This window comes from Hemiscyllium ocellatum, chromosome 21 (genome assembly GCF_020745735.1).
Source record: "Hemiscyllium ocellatum isolate sHemOce1 chromosome 21, sHemOce1.pat.X.cur, whole genome shotgun sequence".
In the NCBI taxonomy this organism is placed as follows: domain Eukaryota; kingdom Metazoa; phylum Chordata; class Chondrichthyes; order Orectolobiformes; family Hemiscylliidae; genus Hemiscyllium; species Hemiscyllium ocellatum.
Genome location: NC_083421.1, coordinates 66832155 through 66855792, shown reverse-complemented (window position 1 = coordinate 66855792; position 23638 = coordinate 66832155). Strand labels below are relative to the sequence as shown.

Here is a 23638-nt window from a genome sequence, read left to right as displayed (position 1 = left end):
CTGTAGAAAACACCTAACAGGGTGACCTCACCTTTCCTATTTCTAACCTCAGCCCAAACCACCTCAGATGGCAAGTCCTCTTCCATCGTCCATTCCACTGCTGTGATACTGTCTTTGACAAGTAATGCCACGCCTCCCCCTTTTTTACCCCCATGTCTGATCCTACTAAAACATTTGAACCCTGGAACGTGCAACAGCCATTCTTGTCCCTGTTCTACCCACGTCTCTGTAATGGCCACAACATCGAAGTCCCAGGTACCAACCCACGCTGCAAGTTCACCTACCTTATTCCTTATACTTCTGGCATTGAAGTATACACACTTCAATCCTCCTTTCTGGTTACAGGCACCCTCCTTAGAGATCGCTGCATTATTCCTAACCTCCCTACACTCAAGGTCCTGTACCCTAAAGCTACAGTCCTGGTTCCCATGCCCCCGCGGAGTTATAGATAAGTTGCAGAGCTGGGCGGAAATGTGGCAAATGGAATTCAATGTAGCTAAGTGCGAAGTCGTTCACTTTGGTAGGAATAACAAGATGATGGATTACTGGGCTAATGGTAGGCTACTTGGTAGTGTGGATGAGCAGAGGGATCTTGGTGTCCATGTACACAGATCTCTGAAAGTTGCCACCCAGGTAAATAGTGCTGTGAGGAAGGCATATGGTGTACTGGGCTTTATTGGCAGAGGAATTGAGTTCCGGAGTCCTGAGGTCATGTTGCAGTTGTATAAGACTCTGGTGAGGCCTCATCTGGAGTATTGTGTGCAGTTTTGGTCGCCATACTATAGGAAGGATGTGGAAGCTTTAGAACGAGTGCAGAGGAGGTTTACCAGGATGTTGCCTGGAATGGTAGGAAAATCTTATGAGGAAAGGCTGAGGCACTTGGGGCTGTTCTCATTGGAGAAGAGAAGGTTTAGGGGAGATCTGATAGAAGTGTATAAGATGATTAGGAGTTTAGATAGGGTAGATACTAAGAACCTTTTACCGCTAATGGAGTCAGGTGTTACTAGGGGACATAGCTTTAAATTAAGGGGTGGTAGGTATAGGACAGATGTTAGGGGTAGATTCTTCACACAGCGGGTTGTGAGTTCATGGAATGCCCTGCCCGTATCAGTGGTGAACTCTCCTTCTTTATAGTCATTTAAGCGGGCATTGGATAGGCATTTGGAAGTTATTGGGCTAGTATAGGTTAGGTAGGATTCGGTCGGCGCAACATCGAGGGCCGAAGGGCCTGTACTGCGCTGTATCCTTCTATGTTCTATGTTCTAATATGAGGCATTCCTCCTCCAAGTGTTGGGTGGTAAGGGTTGGACAATGAAGGAGGCCCAAGACCTGCATGCCCTTCTACCTTCGCCACCAGCCCCACCCCCCTCCCATTTATCTCTCAGCCTCCCTGACCCATAAGCCTCATTCCTGATGAAGGGCTCATACCTGAAACATAGATTCTCCTGCCCCTCGGATGCTGCCTGACCTGCTGTGCTTTTCCAGCACCACACTCTTGACTCTGACCTCCAGCATCTGCAGTTCTCATTTTCTCTTGCCAGCTTCTGTAATTTAGCTTTTGTTTGAATGTAGAGAGCGAGGTGCCAGTTTGTGACAGTGGGGAGCATTGATCTGTCATCTATTAGTCAGATGGGGGTGAACCAATTTTTGTGTAGCATCGTGCTACATCGTTGGTCAGCAGTTTGTGCAGCAACAGACTGAATGTGGTTTAAACAAATGATGATGTGTGAAAGGCAAATGGAAAGAGTCCTCAGTGGGTTAAAGGGAGACTGCACTTAATCATGGGGTACCGCCACATCAGTCAAACGGCATGTCCTATTACACTCGCTGAGACAGGCACTTGGTCCTACATGAATCTGTAAGTACTGGGATTGGGCCCTGGTCAGTCCTGCAGATCAAGTCCAAGTAGGGTGGGAATTACAGGTAAGTCAGTTGGGCTGATGTGGAGTCAGTCCAGGTGGTGAGGGGCAGATTTTCCTGCAGGAAAACAGAAAGGCATTGATAATAAAAGCAAAATACTGTGGATACCAAAATAAAGACAAGAAGTGTTGGAGAAACTCAGAATGTCTGGTAGTATCTTTGGAGAGAAAAACAGTGTTAACATCGATGTTGTGGCCATTACAGAGACGTGGGTAGAACAGGGACAAGAATGGCTGTTGCACGTTCCAGGGTTCAAATGTTTTAGTAGGATCAGACATGGTGGTAAAAAAGGGGGAGGCGTGGCATTACTTGTCAAAGACAGTATCACAGCAGTGGAATGGACGATGGAAGAGGACTTGCCATCTGAGGTAGTTTGGGCTGAGGTTAGAAATAGGAAAGGTGAGGTCACCCTGTTAGGTGTTTTCTACAGGCCTCCTAATAGTCCTAGAGAAGTAGAGGATAATATTGCGAGGATGATTCAGGAAAAGAGTGAAGGTAGCAGGGTGGTTGTTATGGGGGACTTTAACTTCCCAGATATTGACTGGGAGAGCTACAGCTCGAGTTCATTAGATGGGTCGGTGTTTGTACAATGTGTGCAGGAGGGTTTCCTGACACAATATGTCGACAGGCCAACAAGAGGGGAGGCTATATTGGATTTGGTTCTAGGTAATGAACCAGGCCAGGTGTTAGACTTGGAGGTAGGTGAGCACTTCGGGGACAGTGACCACAACTCGGTGACTTTTACTTTAGTGATGGAGAGGGATAATCGTGCGCCGCAGGGCAAGAGCTATAGCTGGGGGCAGGGAAATTATGATGCAGTGAGGCATGACTTAGGTTGTGTGGATTGGAAAAACAGGCTTCAAGTGAAGAACACTAATGAGATGTGGGGATTGTTCAAGGAGCAGCTACTGCGTGTCCTCGATAGGTATGTACCAGTCAGGCATGGTGTAAAGGGCCTTGTGAGGCAGCCGTGGTTTAGTAAGGAATTGGAGTCCCTTGTGAAAGGGAAGAAGGCGGCATATGTAAAGATGAGGCGTGAAGGTTCAGTAGGGGCGATTGAGAGTTATAAGGTAGCCAGGAAGGAGCTAAAGAGGGAGCTAAGAGAAGCGAGAAGGGGACATGAAAAGTCTTTAGCTGGTAGGATTAGGGAAAACCCAAAGGCTTTCTATAGGTATGTCAAGAATAAAAGGATGACTAGGGTAGGTATCGGTCCAGTCAAGGATAGTAGTGGGAAGTTGTGTGTGGAGGCGGAGGAGATTGGAGAGACATTAAATCAGTACTTTTCATCAGTATTCACTCAGGAACAGGACACTGTTGCTGATGTGAATATGGAATCACAAATAATTAGAATGGATGCCCTGGAAATATGCAGGGAAGAGGTTTTGGGAATATTGGAAAGGATGAATATAGATAAGTCTCCTGGGCCTGATGGCATTTACCCCAGGATCCTATGGGAAGCTAGGGAGGAGATAGCAGAGCCATTGGCCTGGATTTTTATGTCGTCATTGTCAACGGGAATAGTACCAGAGGACTGGAGGATAGCGAATGTGGTCCCATTGTTCAAGAAAGGGAGTAGGGATAGCCCTAGTAACTATAGGCCAGTGAGTCTGACTTCAGTGGTGGGCAAAGTCTTAGAGAGAATGGTAAGGGATAAGATTTATGAACATCTGGGTAGGAATAACGTGATCAGGGATAGCCAGCATGGTTTTGTGAAGGGCAGGTCGTGCCTCACAAACCTTATTGAGTTCTTTGAGAAGGTGACTAAGGAAGTGGATGAGGGTAAAGCAGTAGATGTTGTGTATATGGATTTTAGTAAGGCGTTCGATAAGGTTCCCCATGGTAGGCTAATGCTAAAACTTCGGAGGTATGGCATTGAGGATACATTAGAGGTTTGGATTAGGAATTGGCTGGCTGGAAGGAGACAGAGGGTAGTAGTTGATGGATTATGTTCATCTTGGAGCGCAGTTACTAGCGGTGTACCACAAGGATCTGTTTTGGGACCATTGCTTTTTGTTATCTTTATAAATGATCTAGAGGAAGGACTTGAAAGCTGGGTAAGCAAGTTTGCGGATGACACGAAAGTCGGTGGAGTTGTGGATAGTGAGGAAGGAAGTGGTAGGTTACAGCGGGATATAGATAAGTTGCAGAGCTGGGCGGAAATGTGGCAAATGGAATTCAATGTAGCTAAGTGCGAAGTTGTTCACTTTGGTAGGAATAACAAGATGATGGATTACTGGGCTAATGGTAGGCTACTTGGAAGTGTGGATGAGCAGAGGGATCTTGGTGTCTATGTACACAGATCTCTGAAAGTTGCCACCCAGGTAAATAGTGCTGTGAGGAAGGCATATGGTGTACTGGGCTTTATTGGCAGAGGAATTGAGTTCCGGAGTCCTGAGGTCATGTTGCAGTTGTATAAGACTCTGGTGAGGCCTCATCTGGAGTATTGTGTGCAGTTTTGGTCGCCATACTATAGGAAGGATGTGGAAGCTTTAGAACGAGTGCAGAGGAGGTTTACCAGGATGTTGCCTGGAATGGTAGGAAAATCTTATGAGGAAAGGCTGAGGCACTTGGGGCTGTTCTCATTGGAGAAGAGAAGGTTTAGGGGAGATCTGATAGAAGTGTATAAGATGATTAGGGGTTTAGATAGGGTAGATACTAAGAACCTTTTACCGCTAATGGAGTCAGGTGTTACTAGGGGACATAGCTTTAAATTAAGGGGTGGTAGGTATAGGACAGATGTTAGGGGTAGATTCTTCACACAGTGGGTTGTGAGTTCATGGAATGTCCTGCTCGTATCAGTGGTGAACTCTCCTTCTTTATGTTCATTTAAGCGGGCATTGGATAGGCATTTGGAAGTTATTGGGCTAGTATAGGTTAGGTAGGATTCGGTCGGCGCAACATCGAGGGCCGAAGGGCCTGTACTGCGCTGTATCCTTCTATGTCCTATGTTCTATCTCAAGTCTAATATGACTGAATTCTGTAGTAGAAGAGTCATAATCAGCTTGAAATGTTAACTGTGTTCCTCTCTGCATGAATGAAAGTTAGAGAGAAAATGGTGGTACTTTTGTGGAGGGCAGAAAGTCACTGATCTTCTTTCTGCTGAATAGTCTGCTTCATTCAGGACACAACACTGACCCATGCTGCAATGTGAATTCAGACAAGCTGGCTCGATTGAAATGGCCTCATGTGATGATCAGCAGGAGAAACATTCCCATCCCCACCCCCCCAATCTACCAAAAGCTTCAGAAGTTTCTGAGACAGTTTCAGGGTCGAGTCTTGCAGTCTGAGACAGGGAGCATCTGCCCTGGTCTTCAGCTGGCCTTGAAATGTGATGCCAGAATTTCTGAAGCTGTAAAATCTTTGCAGTGGGACCAGTTGTGCCTCACTCACTGCATGATTCCCAGAGAAAAACCCAAACAGCTCAGCTACATCATTCATGAGGGTGGAAAGGGGAAGACTGTGGGAGAAATTTCTCACCCTCGGCCAAGATGGAATGAACATCACTTGCCATCTTTACTTTAACTGCTCAAGGAAAAATGTATGAGCTTTAATGTTTGGTATTTATAACTAAAACCTCTGTGTATTTTTGATAGAAGCGTCTCCCTGGTTTTAAAGTGAAGTACCTATTCTTGCTGTGGTTAGGAATCCTCCTGGGTGGTTGGGTACTTTACTTGCACTACTCGTCCTACTCAGAATTATGCCGTGGTCACATCTGTCAGATGATAATTGTAAGTATGAAGAATTTGGATATTTGTTATGAATCTGGAATCTTTCTTTTGTTGATCTGGGGAACAGTTATTTAACAAACTATAATCTGCAGAGTTTAATTTTATCCCCCCAGTGTGATCGTTATAAGAAAGGCATCATTTCTGGCTCTGCCTGCAAGGACTTGTGTGAGGAAAAAACGCTGCTGTTCCAACAGTGTTTGTCGTCAAGCCCAGTGCATCAGGTATTTGATCTTTTGGTGATTCCATCTTTGAGTGTTTGTGAAGTGGTTTCCATGTTGCAGCCTATGAAGCAAGTGTTTAAATACAGACAAAATGTGCAGCCAAAAGTCATAAGCAACATTTCAAATGTCCCAATGCGGCTAAAACTTGAAGAGTATAAAAGATTAATTTAAACAGCTCTTCATCATGACTCAGAACTTGAACTCTCAGTGAACCATGTTAGATCACAGCAAAACATCAAGTGAAATTGGCCCCTGGATTTTGAAGTGAAAAGGTGAATGTTTAGTGAAGATATGATTTCCTCGTGCAGTAAGTGATGAACATTTGAATCAGAGAGGCAACTGAGCCCAGGAAATTATATGATTCAAGAAAATGTCATTGCCATTTTTGTACAACAGATATTTTCGAGAATATGAGATCTTTATTTGTTCAAGAGACTTGAGTGTCACTGGCAAGGTTCACGTTTTGTTGCAGGCTCACAGGAAAACAGTCTGGCTTGTGCAGTTACTGAATTAAACTGGTTGCCTGAAGGGAGTGCCTTATGGGTGGACATCCCATGACAATGTCAAACCAAGATCTATATTAGGAGAGGATTGCATTTCTATCATGAAACCTTTCTTGTACAAAAACACAAAAAATAATACTATACATAATCATCTACACTGTGAATTCCTCAAGTTATCCTTCTTGAGCACAACTGTTCTCAAGCATCATCAGTTCATTATTCCCATTAGTCTCTGCACATATTGTGCACACAGTCTCAAAATCATACTAGCTTCTTCACGGTAAAGTTGTGCCTTGTTCATGTGGGTGATGTTCCTTCTCTAGGGAGTATCGATTTTGTGTCACTTGGCTCCACGGTAATTAATGGTATTCCTATTCCATTGGTGGGCTGCTGGGGGGCTTCTGGATTGGTGGTTTATTTGTGGTCTGTGCAGGAAATAAGTTCACATCTTCGTAATCTGGTGTTGGGAGTTGAGGAACAGGTTCTCCTGCTTTGCAAATGTCCCAGCAGTTGCAGTGGTGTGTCTGGTCATTCATGTCATTGGGTCTGAAAAATGGAAAAACTCTTCTATGCTTATCACAAGTTGGCATTGAGCTGACTCTTGATGAGAGCACTGAAGATTTGTACCTTCCATTGCTCAATTCTGGCAATGTTATGACAGTCTTGCTGAAATGTTTCACCTTGATTTGTTTCACTCATGCCTGTAACTACTTTTGACATCAGCAATGTCTTTGCTATTTGAGGACCAGTTTGGGTACAGCATGACGTTAGTCTTTGTACTAAATGATCCTCCACATCTTCAGTAGGTGTGTTTCACCACTCAAGGATTGCCTTCAATACACCCCTCATTGCTTGATTTTTTTAATGATTTAGAAGCTTTTCTATTTGACTGGTGAAAGTCTGGGGATGAATAATGGTGTTGAATTTCCCTGTACTTTATGAAGTGGCTGAATCCTTTCCTTGTAAATTGAAATGCATTCTCACTCATCACAATGTCAGGGATGTCAGAACAGTTGAAGTGTGCAGTCATAAGACCATAAGACATAGGAGTGGAAGTAAGGCCATTCGGCCCATTGAGTCCACTCCACTATTCAATCATGGCTGATGGGCATTTCAACTCCACTTACCAGCGTTCTCCCCGTAGCCCTTAATTCCTCGTGACATCAAGAATCTATCAATCTCTGCCTTGAAGACATTTAGCGTCCCGGCCTCCACTGCAGTCTGCGGCAATGAATTCCACAGGCCCACCACTCTCTGGCTGAAGAAATGTCTCCGCATTTCTGTTCTGAATTGACCCCCTCTAATTTTAAGGCTGTGTCCAAGAGTCCTAGTCTCCTCGCCTAACGGAAACAATTTCCTAGTGTCCACCCTTTCCAAGCCATGTATTATCTTGTAAGTTTCTATTAAGTCTCCCCTTAATCTTCTAAACTTCAATGAATACAATCCCAGGATCCTCAGCCATTCTTCGTATGTTAGACCTACCATTCCAGGATCATCCGTGTGAATCTCCGCTGGACACGTTCCAGTGCCAGTATGTCCTTCCTGAGGTGTGGGGCCCAAAACTGGACACAGTACTCCAAATGGGGCCTAACCAGGGCTTTATAAAGTCTCAGTAGCACAACGGTGTTTTTATATTCTAACCCTCTTGAGATAAGTGACAACATTGCATTCGCTTTCTTAATCACGGGCTCAACCTGCATGTTTACCTATAGAGAATCCTCGACTAGCACTCCCAGATCCCTTTGTACTTTGGCTTTATGAATTTTCTCACCATTTACAAAGTAGTCTATGCTTTTATTCTTTTTTCCAAAGTGCAAGACCTTGCATTTGTTCACGTTGAATTCCATCAGCCATTTCCTGGACCACTCTCCCAAACTGTCTAGATCTTTCTGCAGCCTCCCCACTTCCTCAGTACTACCTGCCTGTCCACCTAACTTCGTATCATCAGCAAGCTTTGCTAGAATGCCCCCAGTCCCTTCATCCAGATCATTAATATATAATGTGAATAGCTGCGGCCCCAACACTGAACCCTGCAGGACACCGCTTGTCACCGGCTGCCATTCCGAAAAAGAACCTTTTATCCCAACTCTCTGCCTTCTGTCAGGCAGCCAATCCTCAGTCCATACCAGTAGCTCACCTCGAACACCATGGGCCCTCACCTTGCTCAGCAGCCTCCCGTGTGGCAGCTTATCAAAGGCCTTTTGGAAGTCTAGATAGACCACATCCACTGGGTTTCCCTGGTCTAACCTACTTGTCACCTCTTCAAAGAATTCCAACAGGTTTGTCAGGCACAACCTCCCCTTACTAAATCCATGTTGACTTGTTCTAATCAGACTCTGCTCTTCCAAAAATTTAGAAATCTCATCCTTAATGATGGATTCTAGTATTTTACCAACAACCGAGGTTAGGCTAATTGGCCTATAATTTTCCATCTTTTGTCTTGATCCTTTCTTGAACAATGGGGTTACAACAGTGATCTTCCAATCATCCGGGACTTTCTCTGACCCCAGTGACTTTAGAAAGATCTCAAATAATGCCTCCGCTATTTCCTCAGCCACCTCTCTCAGAAGTCTAGGATGTATCCCATTGGGGCCAGGAGATTTATCAATTTTAAGACCTTTTAGCTTTTCTAGCACTTTCTCTTTTGTAATGGCAACCATATTCAACTCAGCCCCCTGACTCCCTTTAATTGTTGGGATATTACTCATGTCTTCCACTGTGAAGACTGACGCAAAGTACTTGTTAAGTTCTCCTGCTATTTCCTTATCTCCCATCACTAGGCTTCCCGCATCAGTTTGAAGTGGCCCAATGTCTACTTTTGCCTGGCATTTGTTTCTTATGTATTGAAAGAAACTTTTACTATCATTTCTAATATTACTGGCTAGCCTACCTTCATATTTGATCCTCTCCTTCCATATTTCTCTCTTTGTTATCCTCTGTTTGTTTTTGTATCCTTCCCAATCTTCTGACTCCCCAGTGCTCTTGGCCACTTTATAGGATCTCTCTTTTTCTTTAATACATTTCCTGACTTCCTTTGTCAGCCATGGCTGTCTAATCCCTCCCCGGATAATCTTTCTTTTCTTGGGGATGAACCTCTGTACAGTGTCCTCAATTATACGCACAAACCCCTGCCATTTTTGCTCTACTGTCTTCCCTACTAGGCTCTGCTTCCAGTCTATTTTCATCAGTTCCTCTCTCATGCCCTCATAATTACCTTTATTTAACTGTAATACCATTACATCCGATTTTGTCTTCTCGCTTTCAAACTCCAGACTGAACTCTACCATACTATGATCGCTAATTCCTAAGGGTTCCCTTACTTTAAGATCTTTTATAAATTCATTACAAAGCACTAGGTCCAGAATAGCCTGCTCCCTTGTGGGCTCCATGACAAGCTGTTCCAAAAAGCCATCCTGTAAGCATTCCATGAATTCCCTTTCTTTGGATCCAGTGGCAACATTATTTACCCAGTCCACCTGCATATTGAAGTCTCCCGTGATCACCGTGACCTTGCCTTTCTGACATGACTTCTCTATTTCCCGGTACATGTTGCGCCCTGGTCCTGACCACTGTTAGGAGGTCTGTACATAACTCCCATTATGGTTTTTTTTTGCCTTTGTGGTTCCTCAATTCCACCCACACAGACCCCACATCATCCGACGCTATGTCATTCAGTGCCATAGATTTAATTTTGTTCTTAACTAACAAGGCAACCCCACCCCCTCTGCCCACCTCTCTGTCTTTTCGATAAGTTGAAAATCCTTGGAGGTTTAACTGCCAGTCCTGACCCCCCCGTAACCACGTCTCCGTGATGCCTACCACATCATAATCATTCACAATGATCTGTGCCATTAGTTCATCTGCTTTGCTACGAATGCTACGAGCATTCAGGTAAAGTGCCTTAATGCTAACTTTATCATTAGAGATATTGGAAGTCATAAGATGTCCTAAGTTATCCTTCCTTTTTACTGCATTCCAGTCTGCCTCGAGTTTAGATCCGCCTGCACATATGCTATCCTGTTGCTTATCTTTCCATTTAACTCCATACTCCCTGTCGCTTTCACTTTCCCTTCCCCCAGCTCAGAAGTTTAAAGTCCTACTGACCACCCTATTTATCCTCTTCGCTAGAACATTGGTACCTGATCGGTTCAGGTGGAGACCGTCCCAACGGTACAGATCCCCCCTGTTCTAAAACTGATGCCAATGTCCCATGAAGTGGAATCCCTCTTTCCATCACCAATCTCTTAGCCACGTGTTTACTTGCCTAATTTTCTTATCCCTATGCCAATTGGCACGTGGCTCGGGCAGTAATCCGGAGATTATGACCCTTGAGGGCCTGTGCTTCAATTTCCTGCCTAGTGCTTTGTAATGCTCAAACAGGTCCTCCACCCTAGTCTTGCCTATGTTGTTAGTACCAACATGGACCACAACAACTGGATCCTCCCCCTCCCGCTCCAATATCCTTTCAAGCCGGTCGGAGATGTCCCGCACCCTGGCACCGGGCAGGCAACACACCATGCGAGACTCCCGATCCGGCTTGCAAAGGATACTATCTGTCCCCCTAATTACAGAATCCCCTATAACCACTACTTGTCTATTTGCTCCCCCCTCTTGAATGGCCTTCTGCACCATGGTGCTGTGTCAGGCAATCTACAATCTCCCGGAGTCATTATGGCAGCTGATTCACCTCCCATATAGTCAGAATAGTACTCAACATTGACAGGACAATCAGCTGCTGTGAGAATGAAGAGGTCAACGCATAGTTGTAACCATGCTCATTAGGAGTCAGATGTGGCTCCATCGCTTGTATGACTTGGTATTCATTGCAAGAAATGGTTCTTAATTTTATTAGGGAGGGTTCAGAAGAGAATTAACAGGATATTGCCAGGAATTGAAGTCATAAAGGAAGGCTGGATAGGCTGGGACTTTTTTCATTAGAGCATGGAAGGTTGAGAGGTGATCTGATAGACGTTTGTAAAGTACTGAGAGGTATAGATAGAGTTAACAGTAGTTGTCTTTTCCCTAAGATGGCAAATTTCAAGACAACGGGGCACATTTTTGAGGTGAGAGGAGAGATTTAAAAAAGACATAAGAGACTTTTTTTTACACAGAGGGTGGTTCACATGTGAAATGAACTTCCTGAGGAAGTGGGTGGATACAAATACAGTTACAATATTTCAAAGACATTTGGATAGATCCATGAATAGGAAAGTTCTGGAGGATATGGGCCAGGAGCAGGCAGGTGGGACTGGTTTAGTTGGGATTATGTTCAGCGTGGACTGGCTGGATTGAAGGGTCTGTTTCTGTGCTGTTTGACTTGATGATTATATGACTGTACCCACAGGACGTGAGTGTTGCTGATCAAGCCAGTGTTCATTGCTCATCCCTAATTGCCCATAAGGAAGTTGAGAGTCAGTCATATTGCTTTGGATTTGGAGTCACATGTTATCAGACCAGGCAGACATCACAATTTCCTTTCTGAAAGAACTTTAGTGAACCAGATGGAATTTTCTGCCAATTGATAATAGTTTCATGGCCATCTGTAGATTTTTAATTCCAGAATTTTATTGAATTTGCATTCTACCACCTGCCCCATGGGATTAAAACCCAGGTCCCCAGAATATTACCTGGTCTCTGGATTAATATGCTTGTAATATTACCACAAAGCCATTGCCTTTGCATGGAGGAATGGGTAAAGGTCATCCTGGGATCATCAATAGCTGGTGATAGGATGGTGTGGTAGCAGCTCATGTGATGATAAGGCTGATGTGTAGGTATTGGGATATAGACATGGGGGATGATGCTCAGACTCTAAAGTTATTGAACTTGATTTTGAGTTCTGAAGGCTGCAAAGTCCCAAAGTGGAAAATGTGATGCCATTCTTCCAGCTTGCTCTGGACTTCACCGGAGTACTGTAGCAAACCTGAGACAGAGACGTTGGCCAGTGAACACGGTGAGGTGGTGAAGTGGCAGGCACCAGGAAGCTCAATATCATTTCTGCATACAGAAATTAGGTGATATGTAATGCAATCACCCATTCTGAGCTTTATCTCCCCAGGCTTGAGCAGGCCTGAGACTTCCTCGGTTAATATTTGGCCCTGGTGTCAATTCATTGAACAATATTAACTGTTCATGGACAGAATTAGTCAACAAGCCAATTATTTGTGTATCAGATGATGAACAGGATGGTAGAAGGTAAACTAGATAAACTTTGTTTTTTTTTATCATCCTCGAATCATAGGAGATGACATTGAGAAACAAAAACTAGTGAATACAGATATCAAATGATCTAACAAAATGCAAATTTGGGAGTTCATAAGGAAAGTAAGAAGCACCTTGGCCAACCTGGGTTTTTGTGTCATGTTTCCATGTTTCACCCCCACAGGTTTACGGGGGAGTCTGGAGAAATAAAGAGGTCATTATCAAATGTGGGATAGAAGAAGCCTTCAGAGTAGATCTCAATTCTGAGACATTACCTCGGAAGGATCTTGTACTGTTTGACAAACCAACTAGAGGGACCTCAATGGACGAATTCAAGGAGATGGTGCTGACATTCTTGAAGGTTGGTTCAATAGTATTTCCCTATAAGTCTCCAATTTCTTTCCTTGCAACCTTCGCCCAGTGAATGTCAATACCGTCTGAGTGAATGACTCCCCATGAGACCCCTGCCCTTCCCTGAACTGCAACCACCCCCCATCCCAACAATTCTCTTTCCCCTGAATAGCATTGAACAAGGGCAGGTCATGTCTCGCAAACCTCCATTGAGTATTTTGAGAAGGTGACCAAGCATGTAGATGGGGGTAGGGCAGTTGACGTGGTATATATGGACTTCAGTAAAGCCTTTGATAAGGTTCCATAGGGTAGGCTGTTGGAGAAAATGCAGAGGCATGGAATTGAGGGTGATTTAGATTAGAAACTGGCTTTCTGAAAGAAGGCAGTGAGTGATGGTTGATAGAAAATATTCAGCCTGGAGTCCGGTTACTAGTGGTGTGCCACAAGGATCTGTTTTGGGACCACTGCTGTTGGTCATTTTTATAAATGACTTAGATGCAGGCATAAGTGGATGGATCAGTAAATTTGCAGACAACACTAAAGTCGGTGGAGTAGTGGACAGTGTGGAAGAATGTTACAGGTTGCAGGGAGACTTAGATAAACTGCAGAATTGGGCTGAGAGGTGGCAAATGGAGTTCAATGCAGCTAAATGTGAGGTGATGCAGTTTGGGAAGAATAACAGGAAGGCAGAGTATTGGGTCAATGGGAAGATTCTTGGTAGTGTAGATGTGCAGAGAGATCTTGGAGTCCATGCACACAGATCCCTGAAAGTTGCCACCCAGGTTGATAGTGCTGTGAGGAAGGTGTACGGTGTGTTAGGTTTTATTCGTAGAGGGATTGAGTTCCGGAGCTGCAATCTCAGGCTGAAACTATACAAACTGCTAGTGCAGCCGCACTTGGAATATTGTGTACAGTTCTGGTTGCTATATTTCGGGAAGGATGTGGAAGCATTGGAAAAGGTGCAGAGGAGATTTACCAGGATGTTGCCTGGTCTTCTGAGGAAAGGCTGAGAGACTTGGCTCTGTTCTCATTGGAAAGAAGAAGGCTGAGAGGGGATTTGATAGAGACATACAAGATGATCAGAGGATTAGGTAGGGTAGACAGGGAGATTCTTTTTCCGAGGATGATGATGTCAGGTTGTATGAGGGGGCATAACTACAAATTGAGGGGTGATAGATTTCAGACAGATGTCAGAGGCAGGTTCTTTACGCAGAGAGTGGTAAGGGTGTGGAATGCCCTACCTGCCAATGTAATCAACGCAGCCACATTAGGGAGATTTAAACAGTCCTTAGATAAGCACATGGATGATGGTGGGATACTGTAGGGGAATGAGCTGAGAATAGTTCACAGGTTGGCGCAACATCGAGGGCCGAAGGGCCTCTTCTGTGCTGTATTGTTCTATGTTCTAACTCTGCTTTCCTTTATTGGTCAGAGCACCATTGAGTGTAAGAGCTGGGAGATCACGTTGCAGCTGTACAAGACTATGGTTAGGCCAGTTTCGGAATATTGTGAGCAATTCTGGTTTTCCCTTCTATAGATGGATGTCATGAAGTTTGAAAAGGTTCATAAAAGATTTACAAGGATGTAGCAAGGGTCGAAGGGTTTCAGCTATAGGGACAGGCTGAACAGGCTGGGGCTGTTTCCCCTAGAGTGTCAGAGGCTGAGGTGTGACCTTATAGAGGTTTATAAAATCATGAGGGTCATGGATAGGGTAAATAGACCTTATCCATCAAGCTTCAATCTTTTATGCAACTGACTTTGTTTTCTGCCTTGAGATGGGAATGACCTGTCCATAAAAGATAGAAATTATGAGCAGGAATGGGCCATTGTGATAGTCGGTGGAGAGGGTGGAGCGGATAGGTGGGAAAGAAGATGGTCAGGTAGGACAGTTGAAGAGGGCGGTACCGAGTTGGAGGGTTGGATCTAGGATGAAGTGTGGGGAGTGGAGATGGGGAAACAGTTGAAATCGAGGTTGATGCCATGTGCTGAGAAGATGAGGCGTTCTTCCTCCTGTCGTCAAGTGGAGGCCACGTGTTGAATTTGGTGTATATGCTACCAGAAGGATGTGGATGCTTTAGAGATGGTACAGAAAAGGTTTACCAAGATGTTCCAGAAGGCTGTTGGAGAGGTCATGAGGTCACCAAAAAGCAACGGAGCCTGTTGGGATACATGAGTATACAGTTTAAATTTCTTCTTAGTTCTGGTTTTCTTCAGTTCCTGGCAGTTGGAGAGGTCACGAGGTCACATATTTGGGTGGTTGCTTTGTCCAAAACACTCCTTGGGTAGCGTCTCCTACCCATCCTCTTCCTCTAACCAAAAAAAAGTTATGTGTGTCGGTCGGTAAGGTGACAAGTGTTTTCTTTCGCTTATTTTCAGCGGTCTATTTGGGAATTTAGAACAGTGGGAATAGAGGTTAGGGCAGTTGAATGTTCCTCCTGCAGTATGTGGGAGGTAAGGGTCACCTGTAGTGTTGCCTCCCATGTGCACACGGTTGGTGTGCTGCCTCCCAGGTGCCAGGGTTTGTGATGTCTCTGATCAGTGTTTTCAGGATCCTTGAGGGGGAGGGGGAGCAGCTCCAGGTCGTCGTCCACATTGGCACCAACAAAATAGGTAGGAAGAAAGGTGGGGATTTAAGGCTGAAATTCAGGGAGCTAGAGTGGAAGCTTAGAGCTAGAACAAACAGAGTTGTTATCTCTGGTTTGTTGCTTGTGCCACGTGCTAGTAAAGTGAGGAATATGGAGAGTGCAGAGCTAAACACGTGGCTGCAGGGAAGATGCAATAGGGAGGGTTTCGGATAATTGGAGATCTTTCTGGGGAAGGTGGGACTTCTACAAACAAGATAGTCTTCACCTGAACCAGAGGGGTACCACTATCCGAGGGAGAATATATGCTTATGGTCTTTGGAGGGGATTAAACCAATGCAGCGGGGGGATGGGAACCTGAATTGTAGTTCCAGTGTACAGGAGGTTGAGGGTAGTGAGGTCAGGGAAAGGTTTACAAGGTCACGAGAGGGCACAGACAATCAGGATGTTGGTTTGAAATGTGTGTACCTCAATGCCAGGAGCATCCAGAATAAGGTGGGTGAACTTGCAGCATGGGATGGTACCTGGAATTTTGATGTTGTGGCCTTTTCAGAGACATGGCTAGAGGAGGGACAGGAATGGTTGCTACAGATTCCGGGATTTAGATGTTTCAGCAAGAACAGAGAAAATGGTAAAAGAGGTGGGGGTGTGTCATTGTTAATCAAGGGTAGTATTACAGCAGCTGAGAGAATCTTTGAGAACTTGTCTACTGAGGGAGTTTGGGCTGAGGTTAGAAACAGGAAAGGAGAAGTCACCCTGTTGGGCGTTTTCTATAGGCCTCTGAATTCTTCCAGGGATGTAGAGGAAAGGATAGGAAAGATGGTTCTCAATAGGAGCGAGAGTAACAGGGTAGTTGTTATGGGAGACTTTAACGTTCCCAGTATTGACTGGGAATACTATAGTTCAAGTAGTTTAGATGGGTCAGTTTTTGTTCAATGTGTGCAGGAGGGTTTTCTGACACAGTAAACCCGGGGCGAGGCCATTTTGGATATGGTACTGGGGAATGGGCCTGGCCTGGTGTTAGATTTGGAGGTAAGTGAGCACTTTGGCGATAGTGACCACAATTCAGTTACGTTTACAACAGCAATGAAATGGGATAGGTATATACCGCAGGGAAAGAGGTATAACTGGAGAAAAGGCAATTATGATGCGATTAGGCAAGATTTAGGATGCATAGGGTGGGGAAGGAAACTGCAGGGGATGGACACACTTGGAATGTGGAGCTTATTCAAGGAACAGTTACTGTGGGTCCTTGAAAAGGATATACCTCAAGCAGGGAGGAATTTGTCGAGAGAGGGAGCCATAGTTTGCTAAAGAAGTTGAAGCTCTTGTCCAGAGGAAGAAGAAGGTTTATGTGAGGATGAGGTTTATGTGAGAATGCGGCATAAGGCTAAGTTAGGGGGCTTGAGAGTTATAGGTTAGCCAGAAAAGATCTAAAGAGAGAGCTAAGAAGAGCCAGGAGGGAACATGAGACATTGTTGGCAGATGGGATCAAGGAAAACCCTAAGGCCTTCTGTCAGTATATCAGGAATAAAAGAATGACTAGAGTAGGATTAGGGTCAATCAAAGACAGTAGTTGGAAGTTATGTGTGGAATCTGAGGACATAGGAGAAGCACTTAATGAATACTTTTTGTCAGTATTCACGCTGGAAAAGAGCAATGTTAGTGAGAATACAGAGATACAGGCTACTAGATTAGATGGGATTGCAGTTGACAAAGGAGGTTTTACCAATTTTGGAAGATCTGAAAATAGGTAAGACTCCTGCGCTGGATGGAATTTATCCTCAGATTCTCTGGGAAGCCAGGGAGGAGATTGCAGTCCTGTAATTATAGGCCAGTGAGCCTTACTTCAATTGTGGATAAGATGCTGAAAAAGGTTGTAAGAGATAGGATTTATAATCATCTGGAAAGGAATAATTTGATTAGGGATAGTCAACATGGTTTTGTGAAGGGTAGTCGTGCCTCCAAACCTTATTGAGTTCTTCGAGGAGGTGACAAAACAGATGGATGAAAGAAAAACAGTTGATGTGGTGTATATGAACTTCAGTACAGTGTTTGATAAGTTTTCACATGGTAGGCTATTGCATAATATACGGCGTTTCAGGATTTAAGGTGATTTAGCGGTTTGGATCAGAAATTAGCTAGCTGAAAGAAGACAGAGGGTGGTGGTTGATGGGAAATGTTCACCCTGGAGCTCAGTTAGCAGTGGGTGCTGCAAGGATCTAATTTGGGGCCACTGCTATTTGTCATTTTTATAAATGATCTGGATATGGGCGTAGAAGGTTGGGTTAGTAAATTTGCAGATGACACTAAGGTAGGCAGAGTTGTGGATAGTGTCAAAGGATGTTCTAGGTTACAGAGGGACATAGATAAGATGCAGACCTGGGCTGAGATGTGGCAAATGGAGTTTAATGTGAAAAAGTATGAGGTAATTCATTTTGGAAGAACTAAGAGGAATGCAGAATACTGGGCTAATGGTAAAATTCTTGGCAGTGTAGATGAGCAGCGAGATCTTGGTGTCCGGGTGCATAAATCCCTGAAAATTGCCACCCAGGTTGATTAGAGTTGTTAAGAAGATATATGGTGTGTTGGCATTTATTGGTAGGTGAATTGAGTTTCGGAGCCATAAGGTCATGCTTCAGCTGTACAAGACACTGATAAGGCCACACTTGGAGCATCCCGTGCAGTTCTGGTCACCGCATTATAGGAAGGATGTGGAAGCTTTCGAAAGGGTTCAGAGGAGATTTACTAGGATGTTGCCGTGTATGGAGGGAAGGTTTTACGAGGAAAGGCTGAGGAAACTGAGGCTGTTTTCTTTCAAGAGAAGAAGGTTGAGAAGCGACTTAATTGAGACATATAAGATGAACCAGAGGGTTAGATAGGTGGACAGTGAGAGCCTTTTCCCTCAGATGGTGAAGGCTTACATGAGGGGACATAGCTTTAAACTGAGGGATGATAGATTTAGGACAGACATCGGGGTAGTTTCTTTACTCAGAGAGTAGTAGGGGTGTGGAATGGCCTGCCTGCAAAAGTAGTAGACTCGCTGATGTTAAGGCAATTTAAATGGGCATTGGACATAGATATGGATAATATTAGAACGGTATAGGTTAGATGGGCATCAGATTAATTTCACAGGATGATGCAACATCAAGGGCTGAAGGGCCTGTACTGCACTGTAACATTCTATGTTCCGTGGATGCTGGATATCAGAAGCAAAAAAGAAATTGCTGGAAAAACTCAGCAGGTCTGACAGCATCTGTTGAGAGAAAGTAAAGTTAACTCAAGAAAGGTCACTGGATCTGAAACATGAACTCTGCTTTCTCTCTAAAGATGCTGCCAAACTTGTTGAGTTTTTCCAGCAATTTCTGTTTTTGTTTACCAGAATGTTGACTGGTTTGGAGGGCATTAGCTATGAGCTGAGTTTGAACAAACGGTTTGTGTTCACTTGAACGTTGAACATTGGGCAGTAACATGATAGAAGTTAACAAAAGTATGCGAGCTGTGGATAGAATGGATAGTCAGAGTCCTTTTCCCAAGGTAGAAATGCCAATTACTCAGGGACATAAGTTTAAGATGAAACGGGGAAAGTTTAAAGGAGATGTGAGAGTTGAGTTTTTTACACAGCAGGTGTAGTGCCTGGAATGCAGTGCTAGAAGAGATGGTGGAAGTGAATACTTGTTTAAGATGCATCTTGAAGATACATGAATAGGCAGGGAACAGAGGCATATGGACTGCGTAGAGGCAAAAGGTTTCTAGTTTAGAAAGGTATTGTGTGCCAGGACAGTCTTGGTGGCCTTGAGCATGTTCCTGTACTGTACTTTCTTTGTTTGATTTGATTTTAACCTCAATATTACATTCCTGCACATCACCAAATAACTTGTCATCCCCTTGGACGTCAATTGTTCTAACAACCGCCAGTTACAATAAATGATACGAAGGTCAATCAACCACTTATAGCTCATTGGCTTGCAGTTTCACACTTTTAAATGCCTGTACTCCCCACCTATTCTTTACCAGGGAATCACACATTCACCAAATTTCTGTCACTACTTTGTTCAGGAAATTTCCCCAATTCTGTGATCAGCTTTCAGCTGTAGTGACCCTCGGGCTTTATGCAGGATTCTGATAATGCTGACATTCATAATGCTCTCATTTTTTCAGTCCAGTCTTGGAGATCAGCAATCACTTGGAAATCTTGTCAACAGAATAATCAGCATGGCAGATATCAACCGGGACAACAAGGTGTCCTTAGCTGAAGCAAAGTCTATCTGGGCATTGCTTCAGCTCAATGAGTTTTTGCTGATTATTTCACTGCATGAAAAGGAGCATACAGCGCAGTTGCTGGGCTACTGTGGAGATCTGTACATCACTGAGAAGATCCCATACCACTCACTTTACAGCCTCAAGCTGCCACGTTTCCTTGAAGTAGTCTTGCCCTCGATCGTACGGACGAGCCTAAACCAATGGTTTGCTCCAGCATGGCCACACAGAGCAGAAATCACCATTGGCCTCTTGGAATTTGTGGAGGAAATTTTTCATGGCACTTATGGGAGCTTTTACATCTGTGACACGGACCCAGGTAACATTGGCTACGATGACAAGTATGATTTTAAGATGGTGAACTTAAGGATGATGGTGACAGAAATGACTCTTAAAGGATTCTATAAAGGACGCTACTGTGAGCATAACACAGACTGCACACATGGGAAAGACTGCACAGCAACCTGTGACAAACTAGTGAAGCAATGCAATACTGAACTGATACAACCAAATCTGGCCAAGATTTGTGGCTTATTACAGGAGTATTTGTTATATGGGGCACCCATCAATTTCAGAGATGAATTACAAAAACAACTCCAGATCTGCATGAGACTGAATGGGTTGGCGAGGCAGATGGAGGTTCATCATTCTTTGCTGTTAAACAACATCAAAACTCTTCTTTGGAAAAAGATTTCAAACTCTAAATATTCATGAAGGAATATTGTATTATATCTGGAGGTTCTGTCTAATGTAATTTATGTATTGTATCTACTGTATCACAGCCTGAAGTGAAGCTCTAGGCAAGCAATTGTGGGACTAGTGAATCAACTTATAATAACCTGTTAATGCCATGTCAAACCATAAGCCTGGTTTGCAAACATGATTAAAGGTGAAATACAGGAATCATGTAACAAGAAACATTCTCTTCATTTAATTGTCATGTTTCACTGGACTTAGACAACAACCCTCTTGTGTCTCACTGTTGTTATTTACTGAACCATTCAGTGGAATCTCATCCATAAAAGACACAGCAGGTTCCTCACCCTCTGCCTCAACAATTCCCTTGGTATTTGACAACTCTCGCCAATTCCCTCCAACAACTCCTCCTCTAGCAATCCCCTCAGTCTCCAGCAACTCCCTCTTTCTCTACCTCCAGCAACTCTCATCATCTCGGTCAACGCTTTCCCTTCCAGCAACCTCTTCAGCTCACAGCATCTCCCTCTCCCTCTCTCTCCATCAATTTCCTCTTCTCCAGCAATGTCCTCTCCCTCCTACAGCTCCCTCACCTTTCAGCAATTCCCTCACCACTCGGTGAATTGTGTTGCAGAGAGCAGGCATGGACACAAATGCCAAACCCTATGTTTCTGTCTTCTTCATGCTCCAGTGCTTCCTTCACCCTCATGTAATCACAAAATTCAAATGATAATTTCCTACACATTGATGCCTAAGTTTTCAATCTCTTGCATAAATACAATGCCACGCATACACCTTTGATTTGTATCATTCCAACTCCCTCTTGAATTCTCTTTTTCTCTCTCATGCCAAACCTGGCCTCTCTTTCTCACCAACTGCAACCATCTCCTGAACTGCCACATTCTCTATATTTCTTAATTTCCTGTTTTAGCTGGCCCCAATTCTAATATTTACCCTATTCAATCTTTTCCAAACTTGCTTAATTGAAGTTATATTGTATTTCTGTTCTGTTAAACACTGGTCCCATGTGTGAGTTTGTCAATTTGTTCACTATTTGTCAATTTATCTGCATTCTTTAAAAATCTGAATTAGGAAGAAAAAGTGGGCAAGCAAAATATAGACACTGTGGAAACAGTTCCTGTTATGTTCAAAACTTGCATCTATGCCTCACATTTTAATATAGAAATCTCTCATGTAATTTCAGATACATAATGAATAATAACCAATTCTAAAATGAACAAAATGAAGCAACAAAGTGATTGATATATCTAACAGAATGTACAGGCTGGGATTCTCCACTTGACATCTTTCTCCTCAAGTCACTTGCACTTTGTTGCAATCTGCTGCCCAGGATTTAGTCACGTACAGTTTGCAGATTCAATATTCAAATAAACACATCTCATTCATAACAAACTAAATAAATGTAACTTTCTATCCAAACTGTAAACACTTATTCATTTCATATATTGTCACAGAGAGGTGTGTCATAAGCTGCATATTTTAATTTTAGCTGAAATTAATGGCAGGGATTTTTGGAAAGAGAAATATTTTGAAAGGGCATCATTGATCAGATCAGCTCCAAGCTGCTGCTTAAACTGGAGCTTGGGAAGTGAGGCCTCATGCTTTGTTGCTGAGAGAGGTGGCTAAGGAACTCACTTCCACAGGAGTAGTTAAGGCAAATCATACAACAGTATCACAAAACAGGAGGAAATTCTGACCATTTGGTCTGGCTGTACCAAAGAACAATTTAGTTAGTTCTATTCCATCATTTCTCTATGCCTTTGAAGGTTTTTTTTCTTCTTTATTATTTTCCTGTGGAAGGCTACTAATAAATCTGTATCCAGCACAATATTTTAGGCAGTGCATTCCAAACACTAACCAGTTACATACTTAGAGAAACATGAGTGAGAAGAATATATGGAGCAAAGTAGTTTTGGCTTGAAGACGATCAGTTGAGACTTACATGTGTTGTAGACAAGACCAGACCCCCTCAAAATATTTTAAGAAGATAGTCTAGACCCAAACCTTTTCTTATTTTATAGGTAGATGTGAAGTGCATTTCCTGTTGTGATGCAACTGGTCAAACTACTCGATATTAAGCAAAACAAAATTTATTTAAACACTATAGTTAAAATATAAACAAAAGAACATTGGAATTTAGAATAACTATTATTGGAAAACTTAACTGAATAATAGATACAGTGCCAATTACTAATTAATTGTTCTAATATAGTACCATCCCATAAACACATGCCTTGGCAAGAAAGGTAAATTCAGGCACCGATTCTTAGATGCAGTTCTCCAGTCCAGGAGGAAACAACATCAAGAGAGATTTCAGAAGAAGTAGCAGCTTGGAATCATTTTCTGAAACTCCAACCCTTCTGGGACCCAAACATCTTCTGACTGCTACAGCTACAAAAACTAGAAAGCCTGATCTATGAGAACTAACCACTCCCCTTCCATTGTTACAATTTATTGACTTAATTTATTGACTTAAGATGTCTCCAGTAGACACTTCAGCACCTCTGCCTTTATATATTCTCTTCAAAACAGAGGACAAAACCTTTTTAAAGTGACAGCATTGTCGCATGTGAAGCATAAACACAAGCTAAAAAAAAACACCTTGTTCTTTGCCATACATTCTTTGTCATAATGTCCCAGGTGCTGATTACGATGTCTAGACAACTCAAATTCTCTTCTATTGTATCTTCTAAAACGTTGCCCCATAGGCTTATTTGAACAGCTTTTCTTTGTCTGCCTTATTTAAACTTGTCATAATCATGTGAATCATATCTCCCCCAACCTACAAGGGAAACAACCGCCAGTTTCTGCTAGTTAATCCTGGAACTTAGGCACATCATCCTTAGAATATTCATCCACTCACTCAGACTCTCACATCATTCCTTAGGTACAGGGACTACAGCTGGACACAATATTCAAGTTGTGACCTTAATAGAACTTTATAAATGTTTAGCACAGCTTCCCTATTTTTTATTTCTCGCTTTCATTCATTCATGGGCCAGGGCATTGCTGTCTGGGCCAGCAGTATTGCCCACCTCTAGTTACCCTGGAGAAAGTGATGGCGAGTTGCCTTCTTGAACCACTGCAGTCTAGTTCATTTGCCTTCCCTATTACTCACTTAACTTGTATGCTAGCTTTTTTGACCATTGCACAAAACC

General features: G+C 43.4%; 1 protein-coding gene across 2 annotated transcripts in view; it reads left to right on the top strand.

Moving 5' to 3' along the window:
- dipk1b (divergent protein kinase domain 1B) overlaps positions 1-20611 on the top strand; it is a 51410-nt gene extending 30799 nt beyond the window's left edge. Inside the window, exons 2-5 of one of the 2 annotated variants that reach the window (XM_060841174.1) lie at positions 5514-5648; positions 5762-5869; positions 12758-12934; positions 19668-20611. In XM_060841174.1, coding sequence (XP_060697157.1) covers positions 5514-5648; positions 5762-5869; positions 12758-12934; positions 19668-20480 — 1233 coding nt within the window. In that variant the 3' untranslated portion in view covers positions 20481-20611. Of the gene's footprint in view, positions 1-5513; positions 5649-5740; positions 5870-12757; positions 12935-19667 lie in introns of both variants that reach the window. The other variant, XM_060841173.1, reaches the window with a different exon arrangement.
- The last annotated feature ends 3027 nt before the right edge of the window (positions 20612-23638 follow it).